At 44.1% G+C, this 27,136-nt stretch overlaps 1 protein-coding gene across 3 annotated transcripts in view; it reads right to left on the bottom strand.

Annotated features, from left to right (window-relative positions):
• Positions 1-27,136, bottom strand: part of LOC142571970 (repulsive guidance molecule B-like) — a 33,475-nt gene that overhangs the window by 1,938 nt on the left and 4,401 nt on the right. For 2 of the 3 annotated variants that reach the window (XM_075680730.1, XM_075680732.1), the window contains exons 3-5: positions 26,444-26,625; positions 13,014-13,600; positions 6,956-7,037 (exon numbers count right to left, since the gene is read on the bottom strand). In XM_075680730.1, coding sequence (XP_075536845.1) covers positions 7,004-7,037; positions 13,014-13,600; positions 26,444-26,625 — 803 coding nt within the window. In that variant the 3' untranslated portion in view covers positions 6,956-7,003. The remainder of the gene's footprint in view (positions 1-6,955; positions 7,038-13,013; positions 13,601-26,443; positions 26,626-27,136) is intronic. The other variant, XM_075680731.1, reaches the window with a different exon arrangement.

Genomic DNA, 27,136 nt, shown 5'->3' with positions numbered 1-27,136 from the left:
ATTTCGCCCCCATCGAAATGCGGCCGCCATGGCCGGGATTCGATCCCGCGACCTCGTGCTCAGCAGCCCAACACCATAGCCACTGAGCAACCACGGCGGGTCTTGTGCATCAGCTATTGGGGGCGAGGCCTTACGGAAATGCTATCTGTCGGAAGCACCTCGTCTGCATAGTATGAGGGATAAGGCAGCGTGCTCCTCATATGTTTGACTGGCGGCGCTCAATAAAAACACCATGCGGGAGCAAATTATGTGAAAATATGTTCTTTTGTTGGCTGTCTGCATAACCCAATGGAGCACAACAGAATGAAGCGTCAATGCAGCGATCACACTGGTTCACAGCGACCGTCTGCGTGTCGGCATGGATGTCCGGGCACAATGTTTCACTATCTCTGCGAGCACGTTTTCGCACCTTGTCGGGAGCTTTAGGCCGCAACATATGGGCATTTGACAGTATACAGGCAACCATTGTTACATGGACGCTATCAAAGCTGTTCAAAACTAATTTCATGATGTGCCTTTGCGACAATTCAATCTTTTTTTCTTCTTCTAAATTCTAAGACATTTCAATATCATTATTGCTTGAGTTGCGCTGCACTGTATGTTTATCAGTCATCTCAGCAAGCAATTTCCTGCTGCTTCTTTTTCTTGTTTGTTTCTTGTGCTAATACAAACATAAGCATATGCTGTGCCTTTTTCTTTTTTCAATGTGTGCTTTACCATTCCCTTTCCATTCCAATGAACTTGCAAATATATTGCATCAGAAGTTAACAGACCAAAGCATCATGACATTAGCTGGGCAGCGTGCGTGGGCGAGCATCTCAGCGCACTTTAGGCTGCTCAACGAGCATCGCTGCACCAACCATGCCAGAAATCTTTCTCGTGGAAGTGCTTGCTGCACACGAGCCAAAGCCTGTTTGCCGGTTCTAATTTTTGCGATCCAAGCTGACACTGAGCTCCGTTGCATATGTCTGGCGCTGTGGCACCGGGCAGTAGCCTACCATGTTGGATGCCTTTAAAAGCAGCTGCTACCTATGTGGTGCTTTCAAGTGTTGTCAAGAAGACACCCAAAGCGGGAAAACCTCCCCGCTAAACCAGAACTGCAGCGCAGGTGGGACTTCAAAACTTTCGTTTTCAGCTCGCTTCGGCACTTCCAAAGCAGCTGACACGACCGCTGTGTCCACGTGATCTCTCATACCACGTCACGCCAGCTTTTCCAGTGGTGAAGCTCGCCCCCAATCATTTCACGGGCATCGTTTCAGGGGCTACATAGCAGATAGCAGCAGCAGCAGCACACCAAAGTGGAGGAAGTAGGCTAACAATGCTAATCGCATTCATGCACCCATGTGCCACAGGCCACGGTGTCTACACCTTCTGATGCCACAAAAAGAGGTTCAATAGAAGCAGGCAAGAGACAAGCTTCTCTGGCTGACTGTCATAAAACATTTCTCTCTCTCCTAACTAAAATCAGCCTCCCACCTGCAGCCAGTTTTGTCCTAATGGCACAATAGAATTGGGGATTATTAGCATATGTGACTTGAAATTAATTACAGCGCAATTGCATAGGTTTCTTTTTCAGGCATAAAGCTTTAACTTTCATTGTCAGCTAGAAGAGCGTGCAATCCAACATTTATCAGCAAATTCTTGCCATGCGACATGACTCGCAAGGCAAGCGTCTTGAAGTGCTGGCTTGCACAATTGAAGCTGGTAAGTGTGTTATGTGGGGATTGCAGGCATGCATACATGGTCTAATGGTAGAGCATCGGGCTGCTGTGCTGAGGGAACCATGTTGAAAGCCAACCATAGGACATGTCTCTTTATTTTTGTTTTTAAGGCAAACGCCTTTGGTAAAACTGCACCGTGACGAAAAATGGCCAATGCCACAAAAAGTAAGAACACGTAAAAAAATGCTCGGATTAACGTCAAATTTCTCAGGGAGGTCCCTATAAACAAAGTGAATTAGTGGCTTTGAAAAGAAAATTTGGTACGTTTTGGTCTCAGTGAGTATCGAAGACGGGCCTCCACGGTGCAAGATGAGCACACTTCACTGAAGCCATGGCTGCTCCACGGTTCTGGCTTACTAAAGGTGTGCCTAGTGCATGCCTGACTGCACACGTCACATCACAGCCATCTCACTGGCTAGTGCGTGCGTCAGTGGGTGGTGCACATGACGGTGTGGAGGAGGTGGCGCCACGTCAAGAGTGTAGAAAATGAGCGTGTTGATGACATTCCGAGGTCTACAAACAGTATAATGCTTTCGCATTCCCACACGTAAGCAGTCTTAAGTGTCTGCCGAATTTTAAGTTTAGTAATCCCAAGGACAACCGTGCAAGTACACCACTGCTGAAGGAGCATGTGCCGCTGCACCTTGGTGAGGAGGTCGCCTTAGTGCCACACGTGTACTTCTCACTGCGGCTCATTACGTCTTGCAAGAAGTTTATCTCTGACTGTATAACTTAATACATTACCAATATGTCTTACAAAGAAGTCTAACCCAGAATGTATACTTTCATGTATTACTAAATGCGCAGCAGGCTTTCGCCTTCTTGTGTTACAAGAGTGTAACACCTGCCAAACTTTCTTTTTAAGAGTGAGAGCGAAATTTCAGGGGCTGGATAGCATACAGCCGCATCACGCAAGAGTCGGGGAAGTAGGCTATGAATGCTAATCACATTTTAAAATATTGGATGGGCTGCATCACGAAAACAGCCACAGTTGGGTTTATGAAACGACTTGTACATGTTGCAGAGGGTGTATGGACACTAGGGTACAGAAACGATGCATAAACATAAACAGAAATTACAAAGCTTAGATCCTTAACCTATGTTGCAGCTAGTGTAGTGACACTTGACACCATCAGGCAAAATAATGGATGTGGTTTGCCCATAACCACTGTTTCCTTGCTTTCTCACGTGATCTTTTCCCTCTCCTGCCATCTCCCCATATATGGGAACTGTAAGAGTGGCATTCGTTTTGCAACTGCGTCAGTTCTACTCACTCTGCCTCCTCTCCCCCATCCTCTCTACAAGTCTATCTATGCCCTCTCTGGACTTGCACATTAGTAAAAAGGTAAGCGCTGCAGTTTCTGCAGTGCTTTTGGGGGAGTCATGAATAATTACAGCTGTCAAGAGGCTAATGTGGCAACACCCAGGGAGCTCCAGAGGGCATTGTGCACATGCCACGCGATGAAAAGGTCCAAACGAGTTTCTGACGTAGTCTTTCCTCTCCACCACACTCCTGCCATGTATACAGATGGTCCACATCTGCCCCCATGGCCCTGAGTGGCACTGCCTAACTCTTCCAGGGCTAGATCTAGTACACATAGCTACCCAAGGTAGTAGCCGGATTGATGGCTATCACCATAGCACAATTCATAGTGCAATCCACGCATAATGCAGAAGTTGTGGGTTCAGAACTCACTGGTGGCACATTATTTTTTCGTACACTGGCAGCACGTTATCTTTTTGTCCAGTTTCATTTTCCCTTTTCCTCATTATTTTCTACATTTAAATTTCAGCCACAGCCATTTCCCCCTATGCTTTCCTTTATTGGCTTCATTGTCTGTTGGGTTTAGATTATTGTGATTAGCTAGTGTGGTGTAGCTAGCCCTGCCATCTCTTGTCTCCTGCGCTCTCGCTGCCTATGGAAACATACGTTCTGCTGTGTTCAAAGGGAGTGGGCGAGGATTTGCAGCCCTCTCCCTTGCTGGACAACTCTCTTCCACACTATTTCTGGACCCTACGTGTCGAATGCGAAGGTTCCACAGCCAAGCAAGCTTCAAATTTCTGCAAAAGATTGCACACTTGTAAGCCTTATAACTCCTGATGAGCATAGGTTTGAAATTGATGGATTATACCTATTATGGCGGAATGATCTCTCTCTAATGTGACCACTCCCACGCGAATCAACAAACATACTGCCAAGCTATGCCTTTCTCAGTGCTGAGTGAGAGGATAAATATAGTACCGACTGCATCACCCATGGCACAACAACGGCACCACCTGTGCACACAACTCATGCATCACAGAGGAAAGGTTTCTTTCCTCTACACATTGATAACAAAGTAAGGTGCATGGGTAGTGGCGTTGCAAAGCTAAAAGCTATATTAGTGTTACATGTTTTCATTTATATGAGATTTTAGCAAGGTACCCTTTATGCTAGCCAAAGTGTCACACAATGTCCAAAAAGAAATGCATGACATAGCAGTGTTGCATGGTACCAGTCTCGGCTTTCTATGCCTGAAATTTATGGAATTCTCACTAGCATTAGTAACAGTCGTAAGTAGTTTTGCGTGGCTACTTATACCAGCATGCCATGCCCAGCTAGTACTTCCATGCACAGCAGCAAACAAGACACAGGTGCTCCTGTGACATTCTCTTGCCACATGCACAATGAACAGCCATCAACCTGGGTCGGCAGTAAGTGAAGCCATGCATTCCAAAGCTCCCGCTAACAGTGACCAAATAGTACAGTTTCCGTTAATTTCACTCTGGTTAATTCGAATGTTCAGTTAATTCAATCCCAATCAAAAGTCCTGGCTTGCACCCATTATTTCTTTAGGCCCAAAGTTTCATTATTTCAATCTTAAAATTGGCCTTCATCAGATAATTCAAACTTGACCAGTCAGAATGCACACGCTTCACTCCTATGGTGACCCCAATAGCGACCCATTTGCTAGCATCATCTATCTTGGCAGAGATTAGGGGACAGTGAATGCATTGAACCCACGTCATCTATCATTAAAAATGCCTATTTCCAGCTTCAGACAATAATAGTAGCTCACAATGTCTGATTTATTACAGTATATACCCGATTCTAATGTGCATGTTTTTTTTTTTCTCCCATGAAAATTCAACTAAAAACCATGTTCACGACGTTTGTGTGCTTTGCCGCATGACAAGTCTGTATTGTGGCAAAGCTGACATTAATAACTGTATGGCAAAGCCGACATTAGAGGGACTGACAACTGGCCAGAATGTGTTGTGAAACATTGATGGAAATGAAATGGCCATGATTTACAGTGATAGAACCAAGCACACTGCTCACAATTTAAGTTGAAATTGTAAATACAAATCCAAAAAAAAACCAGTAAGTGGCACAGCCTGATGGTGAAGTCTTGGAACTTCAGATATAGTATGAGATTACTGTACTCAAGTCAGTTGTTATTAAGTGCCACATACTTATTGCTTAAAATTCTACTTTGTATATTATTAGGCTTTTGAGCTTTACTCTATGCATATTACAAAGTAAAGGAAAAGTGCACGCTAATGAGCAACACTGCCTTCGTGGTAATGAGTGGAGCGGCAGAGTGGGCAGAGTTGTTCAACGCATCGCTGTGCACGATTGCTGTTGTACGTGCATGAGTTTGTGAGTTAGTACCTCGAGTTTTTGGTCTCTGCCAGATACAAAATCCCATCAACGAATTGTGCCATGAATGGGTGCCAACATTGAAACAATAGCACTACTGGCGTATCCTACCACTTGGCTTGGCTTCGAGATCAGTTTGAGTTACTAGGAGGGAACATCACTGGGGCATAGATTAGAACACCACCTACTGTAGTCAAAATAACTGAACACTTCATAAAACATGAACTGCAGGAACATTGGCTAAAGCTAAAGCCGCACTTGTCATCTGCTCCTCACCAATGCCGGGGTATAATCGCTATCGCGCTCACCTATCAATGTTTCCAGCATGTTTCCTGAGCACGACTACTTCCTCAATGCCGATTGGAAAATTCAGATATAAGATGTTCCACGATGTTTTCTGCCTCGTCACTGTATGATTGGACACTCGGACCAGTAAGGTTTCTGCTGCATTAAAAAAAACTGGTACCATAAAGATTTCTTGCCAGTCCCTTTAAGAAGCTGGCCAACAGTATGCAATATATTAGACGTTTGCCCATTTTTCTTGCTAAAAAAATCTTGTGTGCATTAGATTTCTACTTTGTTTAGGAACTTTAGTGTTACCTCCACATTAATTTTCTGCTTTGGCTACATAGAAAGCAGCCACACATTTGATTTAGGGGCATATTAGAGTCAGACAAATACTGCCAAATAAATCAGCAATGTGTGTGTTTTCTTTTTTTTTCTGCATCTTGTTTAATTCAAACCGATAGATAATTCAATCAATTTCATCGATCCCGTGAGAGTCGAATTAATGAACTCAACTGTACACGAAAGCTGTTTTTTTCTTTCATCGACGATCTCTTGTTGAGCTGGATAATAAGTCCTCAAAAGTACATAGCTGCAATGGCACAAAATAAACAGAAGGACACATACCATTTGTCTTAAATTACTGCCTCAAAGTATCAAGACCATATAAAGCCAATAGGCAATGGTTAAAATTGAGATGTAGAAAATACTGAGGAATAGGGAATATGAAAGTGGACGAAAGAATAACTTTTCACCACTGGGAGATGAACTCACAACCTCCGAATTATGCATGCGTTGCCATACTAATTGTGCTACGGCGACGGCCGTCAATCAGTTCACCATCCTGAATATTTATGTGCACTAGGTTATAGCACTGGGAGTGTTAGCCAGCGCTCCTTAGGATCATGGTGGGCAGATGTGGAACATCATTTTTTGCCCGATGTAACATATGAATTTGGAAGAGCAGGCACGTGGCTAATAAACCCTTGTATGCTACCTAATGGCATCAAGGCTGCCAGATTAGAGACCCTCTCTATGAATTATGGGAAACAGAGGGGCTCAATTTTTGTTAATCACAATCATATAAAGCCAAACAGGCAACGAGCTCGAGGAAACCATAAGGTAATTGGCTGTAGTTGAAACTGAAATGAGAAAATAATGAGGGAATGAGAAAATGAAAGTGAATGAAAAGATAACTTGTCGCCCGTGGGAGACAAACCCACACACTCCACATTACACATGGATAATGCAGAGGTTGTCGGAGCACTATGACATTGTGGCAACTTTTTAGGGCATCATGACCTACCTCATGTTTTAAGTCCATCCAAGAGCACAGAGCAATGTGACTACTGTTTCACCTTACTGCGCCCAGCAGTTCAGAGCAGCTTCTGCAAGAAACAATGATTATCGCACATGCACTTTCGAATTCAAGAACTTTTCTGAGAAGCTCAGACCACATTACGCTGCAATATGCAACTTTTCTACTGTGCTTAACTCCTCTCAACTCTCTTGCTCTCAACCCTGGCCTACACAAAACAACTGGGCTTTTTCACAATAAATTCCATGCAGTGTGGCAAAAGCTAGGAGTCACTTCAGAAGCCAACCAGGAACAATAACCAGAAAAGAAGGCTTATCCACTGTCTGCTACTAATCCTCCTCATGAAAGACACTGCCTCAATGGAAAAATTAGAAATAAAAATGGCAATGGGCAAGCCTTTCTTCTGCTTGTTATATATGAGTACTGCCTTCTCTTCTCCTGCCACCTATGTTGCATTTTTCAAGTTAACCGACACCTCGCATCACCTATGTAGCGTGTCCTGTTTCTGTACAGCCTGAATAAACACAGTTCCACTTCTGCTCTAGACTCGGCTGGGCCTGCATCCGACTTGCTCCAGCAACAACACAACGTAACATCATTTCAGAGTAATCGGAAAAACCCTCCTGCAACTACGACCAATGCATTCCTGCAACCACCGGCGTACTTCAAGCAAGACGACAGCCTGCAACCAGCCTGAGGCTGGAAAGAAGTGCATACCATCCACAAACAAAGCTGTGAGTATGCCACGAAACCTGCAGCCACGTGAAAAGCCTTATGCCTCCATGTTCTCGACGCCCAAGGCCATAGTGTCATCCAGACGTTTCCCCCTCTACCTCCAACAGCTGATGGTGTGCAGCCGACACATCAAGTTACCTACACCCTAGAACAGTTTGACACCTTCTACAAACCATACAAAAACATAATGCAGGCATATGCTGTCCTTTAACACAATGAAACAAAAGAAAACCAAACATTCAACGAGTTTATAACAGACCTTTGGAGGAAAGTAGAAAAATGCGACTTTGGGGATAAGAAAGACAGGCTCATTGGCAGCTGCATCATTGTAGGAATAAGAGATGCAGCAGTGTGAGAGCACATTTTTCATGAATGGGACTTGACGCTCGACAGAATAATAACCATGTGAAAGGCAGTAGAAATTTCCCAAAAGCCCTAAAAGAGTTTGAAGAGCCGAGGTTTGAAGTATAAGCCATACAAAAGCAGAGGCGACTCAAACAGAACTCACAACATCCAGCAAGATAGAGGAACCAGTAATTGAAACTGCAGGTGAAACCGCAACAAAGATGTTCACACTGTGGAACAATGCACAGACCACATGAATGCTCAGCCTATGGCTCCAACTGTTACAACTGTTGCAAATTCAGGCATTTAACCAGCATGTGTAGCCTCGGCCAACGAGGCAGCATCACTTCCCGCCAGCGCATAGGCCTCTTGACAATCAACAGCAATAGGGTCACCAACAAAATTTCTTCTCGGAAAGTTTAGAGCTCCACAACATAAACAACAACTTGGAAGGAATAGAAACGGTCAGCATAAATGGACACGTCAGCTTCAAGCTAGACATGGGCTCTGACGTAAATATGATTCCCAAGAATCAACTCAGCACTTGGCCATCGCAACCTGCATTCAAGCCAACAATGGCATGAGTAACTACATATACAGGATAAACACTTCCTGTCGATGTCTAATGCGAGCTGCACTGCTCAACTGAAGAAAGCAAGTGTACCGAAAAATTCCTCATCGTTACCCAACCACTGAAACTGGAAGCGACTTTGGGCGCCTGCACATGCGAAGTCTTGAATCTCATAACAAGAAGACAGCTGCAGCGAACAACTTTAGCTGCGTGCACACCAATGCAAACTTTTTTGGCGTATTTATAGTCATAGAAAAACTGCCCAAGGTATATCCCATACAGCTGAAGGAAGGAGTAACTTCCACGGTGTCAGCTGCACACCGTGAACCCAGTGCATTACAGCACAATTTCAAGGCAGAACCGCAATGAATGGAACAGAATGAAATCATCACAGAAGTTATAGAGCCTTCCAACTGGGTCCATCCAGTTATTATCGTCGACAAAGAAGACGGCAGCATCCGACTGCCTCCTGAGATTTTCCAGAAAGCCAGTGAGAGGGTCTTCGAGCAGTAACTCACCGTCAAGCTCTACTTCCACAACGTTCTAGTGGCATCAGAAACCTTTGAAGGACACGTGGCAGACATGAGAGAGGTGCTCGCAGTAGCACATACCAACAACATTAACTTCAGCAATGAGAAGCTACAGCTTAGTTTGCCAATAACCATGCACCTGGGTCATCAACTCACACCTCAAGAGATCACTCACTAATCCAGGAAAAGCAAAGACTGCTGAAATCACATCATTCATGTCAAACAAGAACGGTCAATCACAAAGGACCATCAAAACAGCCAATTCAATAAAGAAAAAAGCAGCAGATGAAGGCAAGGACCTCGCATTAGTGCTACTTGACTATCGTTCAATGCAAACATAGAAGGACAATGCCCAGTGAAGCTGCTAATGGGTAGAAAGCTGCATGCATTCCTACCTACCCTAACAAGCATCCTTTTAATGACTGAGTGGAGGGCGTTGTGACAGGGGCGTCATGATGGGGACGTGAAGTTGGGACTGATAAAAAATGCGGCGACGAAACACTGTGGAATAGTGGCAGCTCCAAACACGCTTGAGTGGCCATTACAGATGATGTTGGCAGGCGGTGGCACAAGCTGTTGGATGAGGGAGTAGGAACGTCACCTAATCAGGAATTGGCATAAAACCAAGGGTACAAGGAAGCAGCAGAGAGAAGAGATTGCTCGGAGACGCAAGGCTTGAAGATCACTGGTGTTGAGGTTGGTGTCGTCGAGGTCCAGACCCAAACCCAAGAGCCTCGACAGAACTAGGACAACCACGACTGTCCATGGAGAGATCCGCCAAGTGTAGGGCTTGGCTATTCCTGCTGAACGTACTGTTGCTGGGATTTCTGCTCCTGGTCCTGATCCTGAGCCACCGTGTGGAGACCAGAGGTAGCCTGTGGCAAACAACCAGGCCTTGAGCAACGTTGGTGAGAGGCGCCCGGGTAAAACTGCAAGGCAAGGGAACAGCATGGGCACCACTCAGCTGAAGCAGTCACATATAGACAGCCTTGGACTTGGGCCTTGGACTCCGACATCCGTGATTCACTCTGCTGTGCATCCACATCCTTCGTCTGCCACTACCCGCCAGGACACTACCGCCGTCAACGCAGGTGCAATTGATGTCAATGCACCGCCACCCAAGTAACCAAGATTTCCCATGACTAAGATTTCTTTTTTTCCCTCCTTGTTCTGGATAATGAGTGAGTTGAATTCTCACATATACTAACGCTCTTGCTTTTTTCCTTGTAATGGATACTAAGTTTGTTCCCAGAAGAAAAAAGTGGCTTCATCTTTCCTGAACTGATGCTCCGCCTCAGTTTAACAACTCGCAATTGAGGAACCTGTCATCACAATATTGGCGTCCGCAACAAGACGAGACAAAGCCATTTGTTCCAGTTCGCACCTGTCATCACAGACCTGAAACCAAGCTTCCCAACCACACCTCACCATACGCTACTCCAGCGAAGGCAAAAGGTACAGCAGAAACATGGTGAGTGCCACATAACAAATATCCTACCACTAATTCCAAGTCAACATGCATGGCTTCGCCATAGTGAAAATGGGCAAAAATCCGTGGTGGTCAACATCAGTCCAGAAACTTGTATAGATACACTGTAAAGACAGACACTGGAGGCATCATCTTCAGAAAACGCATCCATCTACAACCAAGCACTGTGGAACAGACTTACTGAAGCTTAACCAGAGGACTACCAAATAGCCGAGCCAAGCACATCAGTGTACAGCCAAGAATATTAAGCAGTTCCAGTTCGGCAGATTCAACCACGGCCAGGTACACCTCAAACTACTCAATCCGGAACAAGGATCAAGCCTCCTGTGCGGTACCACAGCTTGAGAAGCGACTTAAAGTAACTAGAGTAAGCGTTGCTTAAAATTTTCCTACCTTGCGATCACTTTGGGATCAGCTTTATGTAAATAATGCCTCTGTTAGCTAGAAAACAGATTCTCATTAAAAAGAAGAGTGCGTTATATATGCACATCACTTTGACTTCTCCTGCCATCTATGCGACCTCTTTCAAATTAGATTACAGGTTTCACCACCTATGTAATGCATGCTGAATCTGTACATCCTGAGTAAACACAGTTCCACTTCTGCTCTCGTCACGGCTGCTGATGTTTGTACCACTCTGCCACAAACCCTATCACTGAGTTTAGCAGTGGTTGAAATAAACAAACAAACAAACAAACAAAAATAAATGAATAAATTATTAATTAATTAGATAATTAATCCTTTATCCGACTTGCCCCATAATTAACACAACATAACCCTGCTGAGACACAACTAGTTCATTGTGACTTGTAGCTTTGACTGCACTGCATGAAACTGGTGAAGAATAGTATCATATTTTAGCATGCCTGCTGCAGCCACTTCCATTCTGTATATCGAATGAAGCAGGTAGACACCATTTCAAATCTAATCACATGCTCTTTCCTTCGAGATTACAGTCACATCTGCTAACATCATAGACGTGATGAGTGCCAGATGCCAATAATATCTGACCATTCAAAACGCATGTAAATAATGGTATACTTGAGTGCATTTGAGCTGAAGAAATAAAATTTCCCTTTCAACCAAAGTGTTCCCTTATAAGAAATCTTCAACTTCCCAACATGTTGAAAGTAGGGTCAGCTGACAGCATTACCTCCTTGCAACCCCCTTGAACTGTAGGAACCACCACTCAAATGAAAAAACAAATGAAGCAGCAGGCATCCAGTAAAGGAGGCATTGCACTGGCATATCATGGGTGGACTCTACAAGTCTTCAAGGAGATATTAGCCTGCATGAGACTGTTGTGGTACAACAGCACCCTCCTCTCCTATGGCACATTTACACTGATGGCCACGAAAGTTCAGTACATTACGTCTCTTCTCCCTCCCCTATTATTATTATTATTATTATTATTATTATTATTATTATTATTATTGGGTTTCACATGCCAAAACCACTACTATCTTATTATGAGGCACGCTGTAGTGGGGGACTCTGGATTAATTTTGACCACCTGGGGTTCTTTAACATGCACCTAAATCTAAGTAAACAAGTGCTTTTGCACTTTACCCCCATCGAAATGCTGCCATCGTGGTTGGGATTTGATCCCATGACCTTGTGCTTAGCAGCGCCAGGTACGTGATGTCTCAGTGACACTGCAAGTTACTGCAGACAATCTTGCAACCACCAACTGACTGCTTTCACTGCAAGCGCCACGTTGCCTTTGGCAACTTTACCAGGCAGCAACTGGGACAGTCAGTGTTTCAAGCAACCTCTGGTTAGTGGATAGAGACTATAGTCAGTCACAAGTCAAAAAATACAGAAGAGGCTCTTCCCAGACAGCATGATGCACTGACCTCTCTTCACACTTCAAGAACTAGTCCACCTACACACGCCACTGGCATGAAGAGGCAGTGCCCTAGTTGCGCAGCAACACAATGGGTTTGCCCAGGTCACATGTAAACAGTCAAAATTATTAAGTGTGTGAGACAAGACAGCTCACAACATATACGTGCTGTTTGAACAGGGGATCGGGAGAGTGACCTCGCTGACCTCTCAATACAAAGTGCCCACTCACCACTTCCCCACCCTGCCTCGTGCATGGGCGCGCATTCCTGCCAAGATGTAATAGGAAAGGCCAAATGGCACTCTATTAATCCACAGGTACGGCTTAAATTTCACACATACAAAGCTCCCCCAGCAGGTTTTGCAACAAGTGTCTAAAGAAAGCAAAGCTGGTGACATGCGCAGAAGGTACAAGAAAGAAGAGGGAGACTAGACATTCCCACTGAGGCACACTCGCTTGCCACTGCATTCTTTACTTGTCATTGACTCTATATAGTTGGCCCATTCAGCACACCCAATCAGAGAGCTCACCCTGCACGAAGCCATGCTATCAGCAGAAGGTTGGCCACAACAGCCGCGACTGATGCTCTCCTCTCGGCAGCCACAGATGGCTGCTGAATTACATGAGGTGCTGCTGCTGCACCCAGTTCCTGTAGATCAGCCACAGCTGCTCCACTGGCTTCAGCTGCCATGTCCTTCTGTCCCGTTGCCAACACATCAAACACACACGCATCTCGGTAGGCACCTGACAAGTTCGCAGCACGACATGCCGCATCAGCTTCCTCTAATCGCCAGGCAGGCTCCCCATGGGGGGCTTGCACGCGCTCTGAGGACGAGCAGCCCCGAAGGCACAGCTGCAGTGGCTGATCACCAGCAAGAGAGGATGGAAGCCGCAGGGCCACTGAGAGGAAGTCACCCTGCCGCCGGATCAGTAGCCGCACTCCTGCGTGGCTCAGAACAAGTTCCACGCGACTTGAACTGAGTGGTGCCAGACGAACTCCTTTGCCTGCCGAAGGTGATCCGTCAACAAAGACAGTTGGCAATGGGTTGTCCTTGATGTCGGCTTCGTAGGTTTTCTCCATTGCACAGCCTCTGTGTGCATGGATCACAACAGTCACCTGGAACAGACAGGTGTTATTCTTTAGAAATGGCATATCTTCGCCTAGAGGAACTATTGCATGGTAAACCAGCATTCCACAAGAATGTGGTTCTCACGGCTTGACTGTGAGATATCACAACTTCTTACATAGCAGCTATCAGTATGCAGCCCATCTTAAATGTTGAAAATTTTGCAACAGAGCACGCTGAGTTAGCACAGAGTTTTCCAAACTTTCTGGCATTAGGGGAATCTTGTAGGCTGTCAGCAAATGTCAAGGAGCCCTCATGACCTTGTGCCAGATCAATAAGGACAATAAGAAAACTTATGGGTGTCGTCATTCCTCAATAAGTAGTCACACTGCCAAGTGAGTACATAAAGTTAACCACACAGAAGTGAGAAGCTGCTAACTTATTCCAGACCTGGAAGCAAATGTAAGCATGAAGCATCCACTGCTTCACTTTAAGGATTCGGTGATACGGAAGCAAAGGATTATGGCTACAGGAAGAACAGCTGAGACCACAGCTACATGCACCCTGCAGAGTGGCTACAGCATGGCCTTCTCATGTAGCAGGTATAGGGACTTTGTCGACCATGAGTTGCAATTTCTGCTACATTTAGCAAGTCAAGAACATAGGGGAGGCTCCTCCCAAAGAAGTATGATGTGCCTGCCCTCTGCATATAAAAAAAAAATGATTTATAATTGTTCTCTCACAGGTGTCATCACTTGCAGAAAAAAAGCAGTGTAGAGGAACTGCATCAGCTCGGATACAAATGGCGAAAATCGTCAGTCATGGGGACAAAGAAAACCGCTCACAGCACAAACAAGTAGTTCAAAAATGTATTAGAAGAGGTATTTCCCTGACCTCCTGTACCTCCACATCGACATCCCCTCTCATCTGCGGCAGTGGCTCAGTGGCTACGGCATTCTACTGCTGCAAGAGGTCACGGGTTCAATACCCAGCCACAGCAGCTACATTTCGGTGGGGACATAATGTGAATATGCTTGTGTACACTTAGCTTTACAATTAAAGAACACCAAGCAGTAAAAATTAACCTGGAGCCCTATATTGCAGCACTTCTCACAGCCCGTGTTTATTTAGTATGTTAAAGGAGCCCTGAACAGCCCCTTGGTCGTGGTGAAAAAAACACAGCCCAGGGATAGCATACTCTGCTGTGAACATCTCAGTCAAATTTTGCGGTCGAGCACGACGCAAAGATCTCCCAAGCAGAGCGCGAAGTCCACCTCTCTCTCAAACACTCTCTTTTGAACTGAAGACTTCTCCCAATTCTTTTGTGGATGCTTTATTTCGTAATATAGCAAATTCCCATACGCGGCTGCTTTTGGCCAATAGTTGACATCAAATAAGAAGGGTGTGCTTGGATCAGTGCATTCCTCTGTATTGTTACTGGGTGTATTTACTGACACAATTTCATAAAAAGGCTGAAGTAAGTAAAAATCTGCTTTCGAATTTGGATAATAATTACATACTTCTGGAATAAGCTGACTATCATCTGCTCATGCTCGGACGTGGTTACCTGCGTGGGAATTCAACTTTGGCCACCCTGTTTATCAGTGTCCTAGCCACTGGGTCCCGCTAATTTCGATTACCGTATATATTCGTGCAAGGAGTTTTTTTTTTTTTTTTTTTTTTTTTGCAAACTTGATGAGGTGCGTCCCCTACGTGGGACCGAACCTTTTGGCCAAAATGATGCCGGCTCAGCCAGAGACTTGTGCACACCCCGAATTTACCATTACATCATAAGTCAACACGCAGCTCTCGCCATTAGTAGCGTTTCTTTATTTTTTTTAATTTTGGGCTGCCATGTTGGGGGTGTGGTTCTTACACAAGTCTAGACGGTAGTTCTGAACACTCAATTAGCCTCGAACTACGCGAAACTAAAGGTCAGACCACACATGCTTGCCAGCAAGCACTCGCTCTTAGCCGCTCCTGGTTAGACGTCTTGGACTTCACTTCGTAATGAGCGCTTCAATATGCATAAGTTGACCACTATCCGTCAGTCAAGCTGGCGCAGGACAGAGCTGGTCCACACAATGTAGCACAGCTAGACAGGAGCATATGAGCACCAGCACGCTCTTTAGCCCTGTTGTGCACAAAGCAAATGCTGCAGTTGCATGTAGCGCTGTGGGATGCCGCGACGAGTCCACTGGTTGAGCACACTGCAGCTCGCTACAGGCAACTTCGTTAGGCTACATTTGGCATGTCATAGGTGCCAAAATTGGAAATAGTGGCCTCTGCATGAACATCCAAAATCAAATTTGAACTGCGCGCCAGGGTGATGTTTAGTATGCTGAGCATTGTGGGCACACCCCGCTCTGTCGTAGCCTTCGCAGTGCAAATGATCGAAGGGGCGGAGAGACCATGAATTATATGTATGATAGCCAATAAATCTGCTCGTGACGTATGCATTGAAGAACTTTTTGTGATAAATTACTTGTGAAATAGTCTAATTTAAATTGAAATGCATTTCTCGACTTCAATAAAAAGTGGTTATAGTAACAAAACGTAGCTTATTGTCATAGAAGATGCTGTGAACATGTGAGCCCAAAATTACTCACTGCATGCAGCAGGAAATTCACAATCCTGTGTCAAAAACAATGAAAAATCACTTGTTCTGCCTTCCACAATGTCATCATGCAGCGTCACTGCAAGTAGCTGGACCCACCAACACCAGTGGCTGATTTAGTGATCACGACAGCATTCTCAGTAATACACACTTGCCTAATTTTTAGTTAAATAAATGAAGAATGCATGCGTCAGCGATTTCAAGAAGCCAGAAAGCTCATTTCATCTTTGCACAGCGTCTGCTGCGCGTGGCCTCAAGATAGCAGCAGCATGCCGCGTAGCATAGTCTATCACAGCTGCCAAGGTCGCCCTTTCACGGCCACGACAGTCAACTTTTGGTCAGGACTTTGCTATCTGTCCTTCTACCTTTTGCATCTTCCAGCACGCTAGCAGAGGTGAAAAGAGAGAGAAAGCAGGGCATCACTGCGATAGCTGCACTTCCAGGTGAAGGATGCGAAACATTTTTACAGCATGAGATTCGTGAGACAACATCCATTAATAGTGAGGCCATCCTATGATTAGTAGGAAAAGTGTCGCAGGGCCCCTTTAAACCTCGTGAGTGAATGAATCAGTCAGTCAATCAGCATCACCCTTAGGTGCGTGGGTATGTGCCACCACCAGAAAAAGGCACCATGCAGGGAGAAATTACCCGGTCATCGCTGGCTTGGATACCTTTCCCACAACAAGCTTTCTCAACCAGAGGACAAGTGGCACGATAAGGAAGGGGCCCCAGAGTGTGGAGAAGGCAGAGACATGCACACAATGGATATGGACGAAAAGGGAGACTAAGCCAAGGTGATTTACTGGCATATGTATACGTTAATTTTCAGGGATACTCGCTGCTGCATTTTTGGCTGGATGCACTATGGATTCTCTACTGTGCTACAGGTATATGGCAGACCCAAATGACAATATACTTGTAGCTATACAAGCCAGCCCAACGTCATCGTCTTATTAAGCAGAGGAACCTAATTTGTATATTCCATCCCAACATGGAGAAAATGCTGCCAAAAATGCCAATTTCTACTACAGTTAGCTCTCTGCTCTAACCTCCGAGAACTGAGGGTGTGATGCAGACCTTTCAACATACATCTGGGCATTGTGGCTTTAGTTTGGAACTGTCTGGAAGCTGCAGCCACTAGAGAAAAAAGTCCTTATTTTACTACAACAGCTGCTAAGAATTTTAAAAGGTGTTTGTTCTAGTATCCGTGTGCCATTTTGCTATGCTGTGGCTTGTGCCATTGCACAGCGTCATTGTCAACATGCTGTGGTCAATCACTGTCATGCCACTGTCATTGTTGTTAATATCATGCCATCATGTTGTCGCTGTTGGATACAGTCAGGGAGTTTGCATAGAATCAGGAGTGCTTCACACAAGGTTGGAGACACTGGGCGGAGTCAAGGGAGTAATGTTTGCCATATTAGACGAGTTCAGGAAATCACTGAAGCCTGCTGTATTTTTTTTATTGTAATTTGGTGAAAAGAATTTCTATTGTTTTCTTGTGACTTTTCACAGGACTCCAAGTGGGTTTATTTGTACTGCCACAGGCTTTCCATTGAATTCCAAATGAGTTTTGTTGGTTCCCAGACGACCACTGTTGGAGTCTAAACAATCTCCCTTCGGGAAGAGGAAGAAAACTTTATTCAGTGAATCTTGTTTTTCACAAGAGTTGCAATGTGGCATAATGTGGAAATGAAAATAAGATAAGCATAGAGGGCTATTTATTTATTTATTTACTTACTTACTTTACTTTACCTTACTTTACTTTTCCTTACTTTACCTTACTTACTTAACTTTACCTTACTTACTTACTTACTTTACTTACCTTACTTTACTTACTTTACCTTACTTTACATACTTACTTTACTTTACCTTACTTTACTTACTTACTCACTCACTCATTTATTAATTTAATTTATTTATTTGTTTATTTATTTATTTCACAATAACCCTAAAGGCCCTCGAGAGAGGGTATTACATAGGGTAAAGGTTACATCGGTGAGGCAAACAGTGCGTAAATGTAAATACAATACAAAAACAAAACTGGGACAAAATTAATTACAGTGCATCAACGCATAAACATAGAAAAAACCAAAAGATAAATATAGTTATCAGTCCAGCAACTTTAAATGATTTGCACAAAATGTGACAAGGTTGCGGAGGCTTTGGTTATCGGTGCATGAAAAAAGAAAAAGAAAAAATCAGTACAAATCAGAGGGTGAAACATTATATATTATGTATGCATAGTGCTGCATAGAGCGTCTGTAAATTTCGACGCATTTGTTTCCGTGACAATGTGCAATGGCAGATTATTCCACTCTGTAACGGTGCGAGGTATAAATGACTGACCAAATGCGAGGGAACGAGACACGATGCATTTGACTTTGCAAGAATGATCCCGACACAGAAAAATGGCTGAGGGCTCACACAAGAACTCGTTATGAAGAGATATGTGATAGTAAACCTTATGGAATAGTGTTAAACGAGATATATTATGACGAAGGGACAAGGCTTCAAGCTCGGCGCAATTTTTTAATGCTGTTACACTGGTTTCTCGTGAATAATCTGAAAAGGTAAAGCGTGCAGCACGGTTCTGCAGGGCTTCTAAGTCAGTTATTAGGTATGTCTGATGGGGATCCCATATGGCTGACGCGTACTCTATTTTAGGGCATATTAGTGTTGTGTACGCCAATTTGCTTAAGTGTATGGGAGCATGTTTAAAGTTATGTTTAAGGAAACCAAGCGAACGGTTTGCAGATGCGAGGATATGGTTAATGTGATTATCCCACGTCAAGTTAGGGGTTAGGTGTACGCCAAGATATTTGTAGGTGGAAACTTGTTCAACAAAGCTGTCATTTAAGATGCAAGATGTTGAAGTTCGGGGTGCCTGATTAGCAAAAGACATGAATTTAGTTTTAGGAAGAATTAGAAACATTAGCCAGGTTGAACACCATACGTTTATTGCGTTTAGGTCAGATTGAAGAATGCCATGATCACAGTTTGAGTGAATATTACGATGTATAATGCAGTCATCAGCAAATAGTCTGATATTGGATTTGATGCCGTCTGGTCGATCATTTATGTAAATTAGAAAAAGTAGGGGCCCAAGCACACTTCTTTGGGGTACACCAGATGTTACGGGGACTAGAGATGAGTTGTGATTAACTGATGTAAATTGCATCCTGTTAGAAAGTCTTTTATCCATGTGACAACAGTAGAGTCGATGTTCAGCTGTGTAAGCTTGTGAATAAGTTGACGATGAGGGATACGGTCGAATGCTTTTGAATAATGTAGAAATACGGCATCTACTTGAATTCCGGTGTCTATTGATAAATGTGTGTCATGAATAAAGCCAGCGAGCTGAGTGTCACATGAATAGCCTCTGCGAAAACCGTGCTGTTGCTTAAATATGAGGTTATGTTCTTCAGGGTATTTAATGAGCTGGGAGCATATAATATGTTCGACTAATTTGCAAATGTTACTTGTTAAAGAAATTGGTTGATAGTTAAGCAGTGAAGAATGATCCCCAGACTTGAAGACTGGCACTACCTTAGCCACCTTCCAATCAAGAGGGATAATGCCTGTTGATAGTGATTGTGAAAATAAGGCGGACAGTATTGGGAAGATGCTTGGGGCTATATTTTTTAGAATTGTTTTATTTAAGCCAGTATTGTCAGCGGAAGATGAACTCTTAAGATTAGTAAGGAGAGAATAAATTCCAAATCGGTAATTATTATTTCCGGCATAAACGAATCAGTGCGAGTCATGGTGGCTAACAATTCTAAATATTCACGTGTCAATACCGATGAAAATGTTTCGTTCAGTAGTTGCGAAAAATCAGTCTCAGTTATCGCTGCGCCGTTATGATCAGTAAGGACGATGTCAGGATTATGCTTGGGATTAATGACACTCCAAAAGCGCCGAGGTTTAGTTGTTAACATTGATGACAAGTCCCGTTATAGAATTGTCTGCGCTTTGGTATTCTTTGTCACATGCTTTGTACCGACGCCAGGATTCAGATGATTTATTTCTGTCAGCTTGCCTGAATAATCTTTTTCTTGGTATTTAGGTGACGAAGGCTCTGCGAAAACCAAGGAGCAGTGTTATCGGATTTTATGGAAATGATCAGGATGTATTTATCTATGAGATTAGTGAGTGCGTTTTTAGGTAGTAACCAGTTCTCTTCTACTGTCCGTGACAAGTAATCTCTCAGAAAGCCAACAGAAAAAAGCGATAGTTCATTGTTAATACAATCAAAGTTAGCTCTTTTGTAACACATAATCTGCTTGCTGATAATTTGCCTTTTGATAGGTGTAGGAACGAAGCGACCAGTTAAAACAACATGATCGGATAGACCACTAATGAGTTACTTCAGAACATATATCTGGATTGTTCGTTAGGATCAAATCAAGAATATTAGAAGAGTGCATAGAACATCGTGTCGGGCTTGAAATTAACTGGGTTAGACTGAAATCGAGACAACATTGGAGGAACGCATGGGACTCTGACTGTGTGCTATAGGTTGATTGTGTGGACCATGCTATAACTGAAAAATTAGTCACTAAAAATGATTACATTAGAATGTGGAAACCAATAAGTTCGATAAAAATGCGATGAAATTCTGCCGTGAACCCATGAGTGAGATCCAGTGAGCGCTAAAAGACACCAACAATTACGTTACTTGATCTGAATTTAAAACAAGCTACTACGCATTCAAGGAAAGTGCTAATAACCACGGGCATTACAATATACTGTCTGTTTATTGCAAGGAGGGCACCAACACCTCGGCAATTTTTCCTATCGCAACGAAAGATATTAAAATCAGTTTACAAACGAATATGTTTTCATTAGGAATAGCATCGTGCAACCAAGTTTCAGTTAATGCTATTACTGTTGCTGATTTTGAATCGATTAGTGAAGATAGTGCGACATTTTTAGAAATAATGCTTCTAATGTTAGTGTATAAAAGGCAACAACCATCCCCAGTACCAATTGTACTATTTGTTAATGTATGTGGTGTTTGTGGAAGCTTAGGTGAAGTTGAAAGGTTGGCGCCGTGTCAAACTGGAGACACAACCGGGGAAGAGAGCTTCGCACAATTTGCTTGAGTGTCGCATACATATACTTCCTTGTTAATTCTTAGTTTGTTAAAGGCAAGGCTTACACAGTCTTTTTCTTTATGATTTTTGAGAACTGCCATAATTTACATCTTTTATCGCGAACCGCCTTGGAGTAATCACGAGAGGTGCCAAAGTCAGTATCTTTCAGCTTGTGGCCATTACTAAGCAGTTTCGATTTCTTTTTCATTGAAAAACTTCACAATAAGTGGTCGAGTGCGTTCATTTGAAAATCTTTCAAGGCGATGTGCACGTGCGACTGAAGCTGTTGATACTCCTAGTTGGTCTTTGCAGAATTTTGTTACTATTTGCTCGGACGTTTCCCAGTCTTCCGAATCACCCGTATCGTGTATGCCATAAAAGAGAAGATCAGAGTGCCTCGAGCGGTTTTCCAAATCGTGTATTTTGTCGTGCATCATCGATATATCGTGCTCGCTACTGCTGCAAGACTGAAGCGACACTCCTGATGCAAATTTTGATTCTAAATCCTGGATTTGATTTTGCATTTTTGTTTGATTACCATCTTGGTTTGAGATTGGTCTCTCTGAGGAAAGTGACTCAAGTTTACCTTCAACTTCGTGTATGCGTTTGGTCAGCAATTCAAGGTCATTTTTTAGTCCAATGTGTATGTGCAACACTTCGTTGACTGATTCCAACAAGTCAGAATTGTTCGCTTCCAAGCGTTGTACGGCACTCAATACCATGTTGAGTTTTTCTTCTTGCGCTTTCGTCACGGGACCCGGATTCGCTTCAATGTCTCCACCTAGCAATAACAGGCGCCAAAGATACAGTGCTGCACGCACAAACCGCTTGATACCGTTGGACATATCAGGGGGCCACAACAACACAAAGAGAGAAGGATTGTTGCTACGGTAACATGAAGCTTCAAGGTAACTAACCTGTACAAGTGCAAACTGTGAGCGCAACATTCCAACTGCGGTGGCATGGCCCGAAGTGTGGAAGATTTCATTTGAAAGCTCTTGAGTGTTGTCACCAATCCTATAGAAAATAGCCTTGTCTAATTAGATCGTGCACACAACACTCATAGTACATTCTTGAATGTGCGCAAGCACCAACAACCCTGCAATATACAACGATACAAGTATACATAGCAGACAGACTTGCCCCATCAGTTCAGATTTGATGGCTGACGACCGTGCCCACCACTATCATTGTGATTTAAGTGTTGCTTGCTTTCCTGGGCACAAATTCACCAAATACAGTCACTGACTGATTTTTCGGACTCCAAAAATTCGGACATGCTCGATTATTCGGTCTGCTTCGCGGCACCGCCATTCTCCCCATAGACCATAATGTATAACTATTGCCGAAAGTTCGGACACCTTGCAACCTCTCGTCGAATTTTTCGGACACTGCTTCAGCCAACTCGATCGAGAGCCCCATGCACCGACTCTGACCAGTGCATGGTTCAACTTTCTGAATGCCATTTTTGTTGTGAGCGGAGCCTCCTTACTGCCCCACGATGTGGCGCTTCTGCAAATCCCCGCTCATCATCATCGTTTCTTCCTGGTTCGATGGAGTGGCTACAGCAGTTCCGGTCTCAGCTTAGTAAGCCATGTCAAGGCAATCCAGCAGGTAATTTGTTTCTTTTTTCGTGCACGTCGCTGCGAGTAGGCCACGTTTTTCGTTTGAGCGACTGGTGTCGGCGTGACAGTGTGGTGATGTTTGCTTTGTGTGCTGTGTTGAGGTTGCGGTGATCCAACGCGGCATATGGAAACATTGCGTCAAGTGTCTAATGGCGCCGGCAATGCATGCGCAGACTGCACTGGGGAATGCCGGCAAGCAGGTGCCAGGAGGCCTAGGATTTGTCGCCTTCCAATGTGCTCCCTACTGACGCTGAAAATGTTCTGCTGAGACCTGCGCAGTGGTTGCATTGCGATTCCGGACACCGTCTCATTTGACAGTTTCACAGGTGCTGACACTGCTGTACTGACATGCGCAGAACTAAATGACGGCAAGATCATTCGTCAGGTTTCTGCTGCACCACCGGATGATGACTCCGAGTCGGAAGATGATGCACCATGTGCTATGCTGCCGTCACATGCGGAGTATGTACAAGCAGTGACTGTGCTTTCAGCTGCCTATAGTGACCGTACGACCCTCTCGGAGATTCAGGCTTATCTGACTGCGCGTAAACAGAACCGGGTGCAATGCCACATTCACGATTTCTTCAAGCCTACTGCCGAGCCCGAATAAGTGCATGGAAATAAAGGATTTCGTTTTTTTTTTTTTCTTAATCTTCTTTTTCAGACACCTCTTTATTCAGACATTTCCGTAGTCCCCGTGAGGTCCGAATAAACTGTGGGCGACTGTAAAGAGTTACATGCTTAACTGGCATGTTTGACAGCACTTGTCATGCTCACCGTCACTACAATGTGACAGTATCATGATAGTGAAACACGTCATTGGACCAATTGATGTCATTGCCAGCATTTTCCAACTTTTGTTGCACTTTCACTCCATTGCATATCCACACTTCAGTCTGTTCCTAGAATACTGAACGCTTGACTTTCCTGCATAGCTAAGCAGGCAAGTGGCTAAGCTTCCAGCATATTGTAGAGTAGTGTTATGATTTTGAATGCAGCATTGAGCTGCTTTTTCAAGCTGGTGATTATGTGCGCAAACAAAAATTTTATTGTGGACGCACAAATACAGTACTAAGCAGAAATGTTGTCAGCTTAATTAAGGTTGATCATTTATGGTAGCATTTTCACTTTCACATGAATTACTGTCCATCCCAATGTCTCACTCTTGTCATGGATGCTTGTTGATCTTATGCCAAATTCCAATGTCGGAGTCAGTATGGGCAACCGACTCCGCAAGCGAGCATGTAACTACAGTGTAGAATGACACCTCCAAATCTGCGACTTGAACACACGCCCTGGCACTAGAGCAAGGAGGCACTCGCGCGCACCATACAACCAGATATACAGCTACCCAGCGACCCTTGCGTGCCAGTTTGTGTGCATCTCCGATCACTAGCGGCGGCTTCTCTATGATGTATTGTGTAGCACGCAAAACACTACAGGGTGGTAGAGACAGGCCACAACACAAGCACTAACCAGCAATGGAAGGTTTATTACCTAAAAGGCAGGGTACAAGCCAATGTACACAGAAAAAGTACACAAAAATTTGAAAAAATCTTCTAGGCAATTGCTGACTTCCACATTACACCTTTGCACATACAGCCAACAGTGTTTGTGAAGAAAAGGAGCCACTCTCGAAGATAACATGTAGAGGGACAATTGAAGCTACAATGTACTAAAAGTCTAATGAAAGGCATAAGGGGACGGGGCAAGCAGATAGTATGCCCAGAAGGGAATGGGATACATTAGTGATGGCACCAATGTGCGCAATGTCAAGTGCCGGGATCGTAGAAAGCTACACAGCACTTTCGAACTCGAACGTTGGTACAAAGTGGAACTGCCCTCTCTCTAGCATAAAGCATGGCTGAAACACAGCTTTGCAGTAGAAGCACGTGGAGAGAGGCGGTATTCTCCATAGCCAGAGCTAGTCTTCCCAGTCACTTGTCGCCACGGTTATGCTTCAGCCACTGAGGTCATGCTATGGTTGTAGTAGTTGTAGCCTAATAAACTGCCTCACAACAATCTTCATTTCCATGACCCTCCTGGAGATGGATATAACACCACTGACATCAGCAGTTAGCCTTCCGAAATTGTCGATGGTGAACGGGACCAGTCACACCAATCGCAGTGAGTTTGGTTTGGTTCTCATATGTAGTACTATCCCAACAGCAGGACGAGTAACTTGCATCATAATCTCCTAGGATTCTGTGCTAGTACTTACAGCCTACTCTCCTCAGACCACTATATCTTTACAAATTGCACACAAGTGTTTAGTAAGTGGCACCGAATGACATTCTCGATGTAGCCAGCTATTTTTGGCCTCTTGGCAGGAATGTGAAACATGATTTCGAAGGCTTGCTCATAAGCGGTGGCTTCAGCGTCACAGGCATAATCATCCCTATACTTTTCGAACTTGGACTGTCACCTCTCAGGCAGCGCAAGCAAAAGCGCATGATGTGATATAGCGGCATCCATTGCATCCATCGATGTTGGTGTAAACAGAAGCCTAGAAGTATGCTAGGAAGGAACAGGAAATATGTCAGCCAAGAGTTCTAGTATGCACCACCAGTTTTGGCAGAGCTGTTTTGGTTGCTCTGCAGAGTGATCTCCGCTCCACGAGTGCTCTCAATATGCCATGGAAACACTCATCTGGTGCTCCTGATCTACCATTGGAACAGACTTGCTCCACAAAGAGCAGGAAATGTTGCTCCAAAAGTGCTCCAAGTCTGCCATTGGAATTCGCTATTAGTGTTATTCTGCATACTATATTGCACCTTTATATAGAATCACTATTTATGATGAGCTTGCTCTGTCCTGACAGTTGCCTACTCTTTTCCTCCCATTCTTGATATCAAGACGTTCCTCTATAGTTTGTTTAGTCACATCTCCCTAGGCCAACATTGCTTCTCCCTACCCGTAGACTCGTTTTCCATTGTCTATTTGCCAACCATAACGCTTGTTTCTTCTCACTACATAACCAAATTATCTCAATCATCCCTCTCAAACCCACTTCTTTTCACTATTTCATCTATTTCTTTCAAAGAGTACATACATAATAAACAAAAATAAATAGGCCAATAGGCCAAAGCTAGTAAAGGTCCGTTTTCATCTTTTAGCAGCAGCAAAAGAATAAAAAATTGAAAAAACACAAATTCATTATGTATTTAAGTGACAATAATTACACTGCTACAGTGTCTATGACTTCTGACCGTTCCGTGGATACAGCCATTTAAAAATGTTTTTGTCCCTTTGCACATCCAATAAGCATGTTTATTTAAGACACCTGTATCATATGATTGAGAGTTCTCTTCACTGGAACTACTTCAGCTCTATGCCATGAAATGTTAATGCCATACCTGTAAACACAGTCTGCAACTATGCACAACTTGAAAACAATTCTGACAGCTGGACTGCACACAAGCTTCTGCTTTCTATAGTTCAAGTGACCAGCATGCCCACACTTAGGCCGACATCCGCAAGGATGCCCGATTGAGACTGCAGTCCCACCTACTCCCTCTAATCACAGCAGAATCAAAGACGAGTCATGCCCACCTTGGAAAGAACTGTTGCTTTGTCACCGATAGGACTGTTGGTCACCTGCACCGCCAGGTAGGCATTGTCCACAAGGGGTCGGGCGCCTATTGCACGACAAGTCTGCAGCTCTCCCCCAAAGGTGCGCAGGTGCGTGTCTCCATAGAGGCTGCACTGGCGCCACTCCTCCTTTGGCTCACCTGCTCCAAGGCGAAGCATGACCACAATTCACACAAAAACAATTCCAGGCCTTGCATTAATAGTGCACCACAAATCTTGGTAACTCCCTATAGTGATGAGAAGCCTTTCAGTGAGAGACGCAACAAAAGATGTGCGTGCGTAGATTGGGGGAGGGGGTCAAGAGCATACATGCTTGGCTTTTCCTTGTGTTTCAAAGTCACCGACTTCAGGAAATTTGTTGCAACCAGTTAATTTATCTAGCATGGTAGCCCATAGCCAATGCGGCCAGGCAGATAGACATGTTAAAAGAGCCCAAAGGGTCCCAACAAAACACAAACATTCTGAACCTCAATTTTTTACTGCTTATTCAATTCACTTTTTAAAGAAAAGCTGGTCAAATTTCCAAACAGGTGCATAAGTTTGTGAGAACTGCTTAGTTTAGCAAGAGCTAGCGCAAGCATGTAATTAGTTTCGAGCAGAGAGTAACTACCTGACCAAGTAGCCAGCAGCGAGCCACAAGACACGAGGAGAGCT

The sequence above is a fragment of the Dermacentor variabilis genome, chromosome 2 (assembly GCF_050947875.1).
Source record: "Dermacentor variabilis isolate Ectoservices chromosome 2, ASM5094787v1, whole genome shotgun sequence".
Lineage (NCBI taxonomy): Eukaryota > Metazoa > Arthropoda > Arachnida > Ixodida > Ixodidae > Dermacentor > Dermacentor variabilis.
Note: the sequence above shows the minus strand (reverse complement) of the source record. Positions and strands in the feature narration are given on the sequence as shown.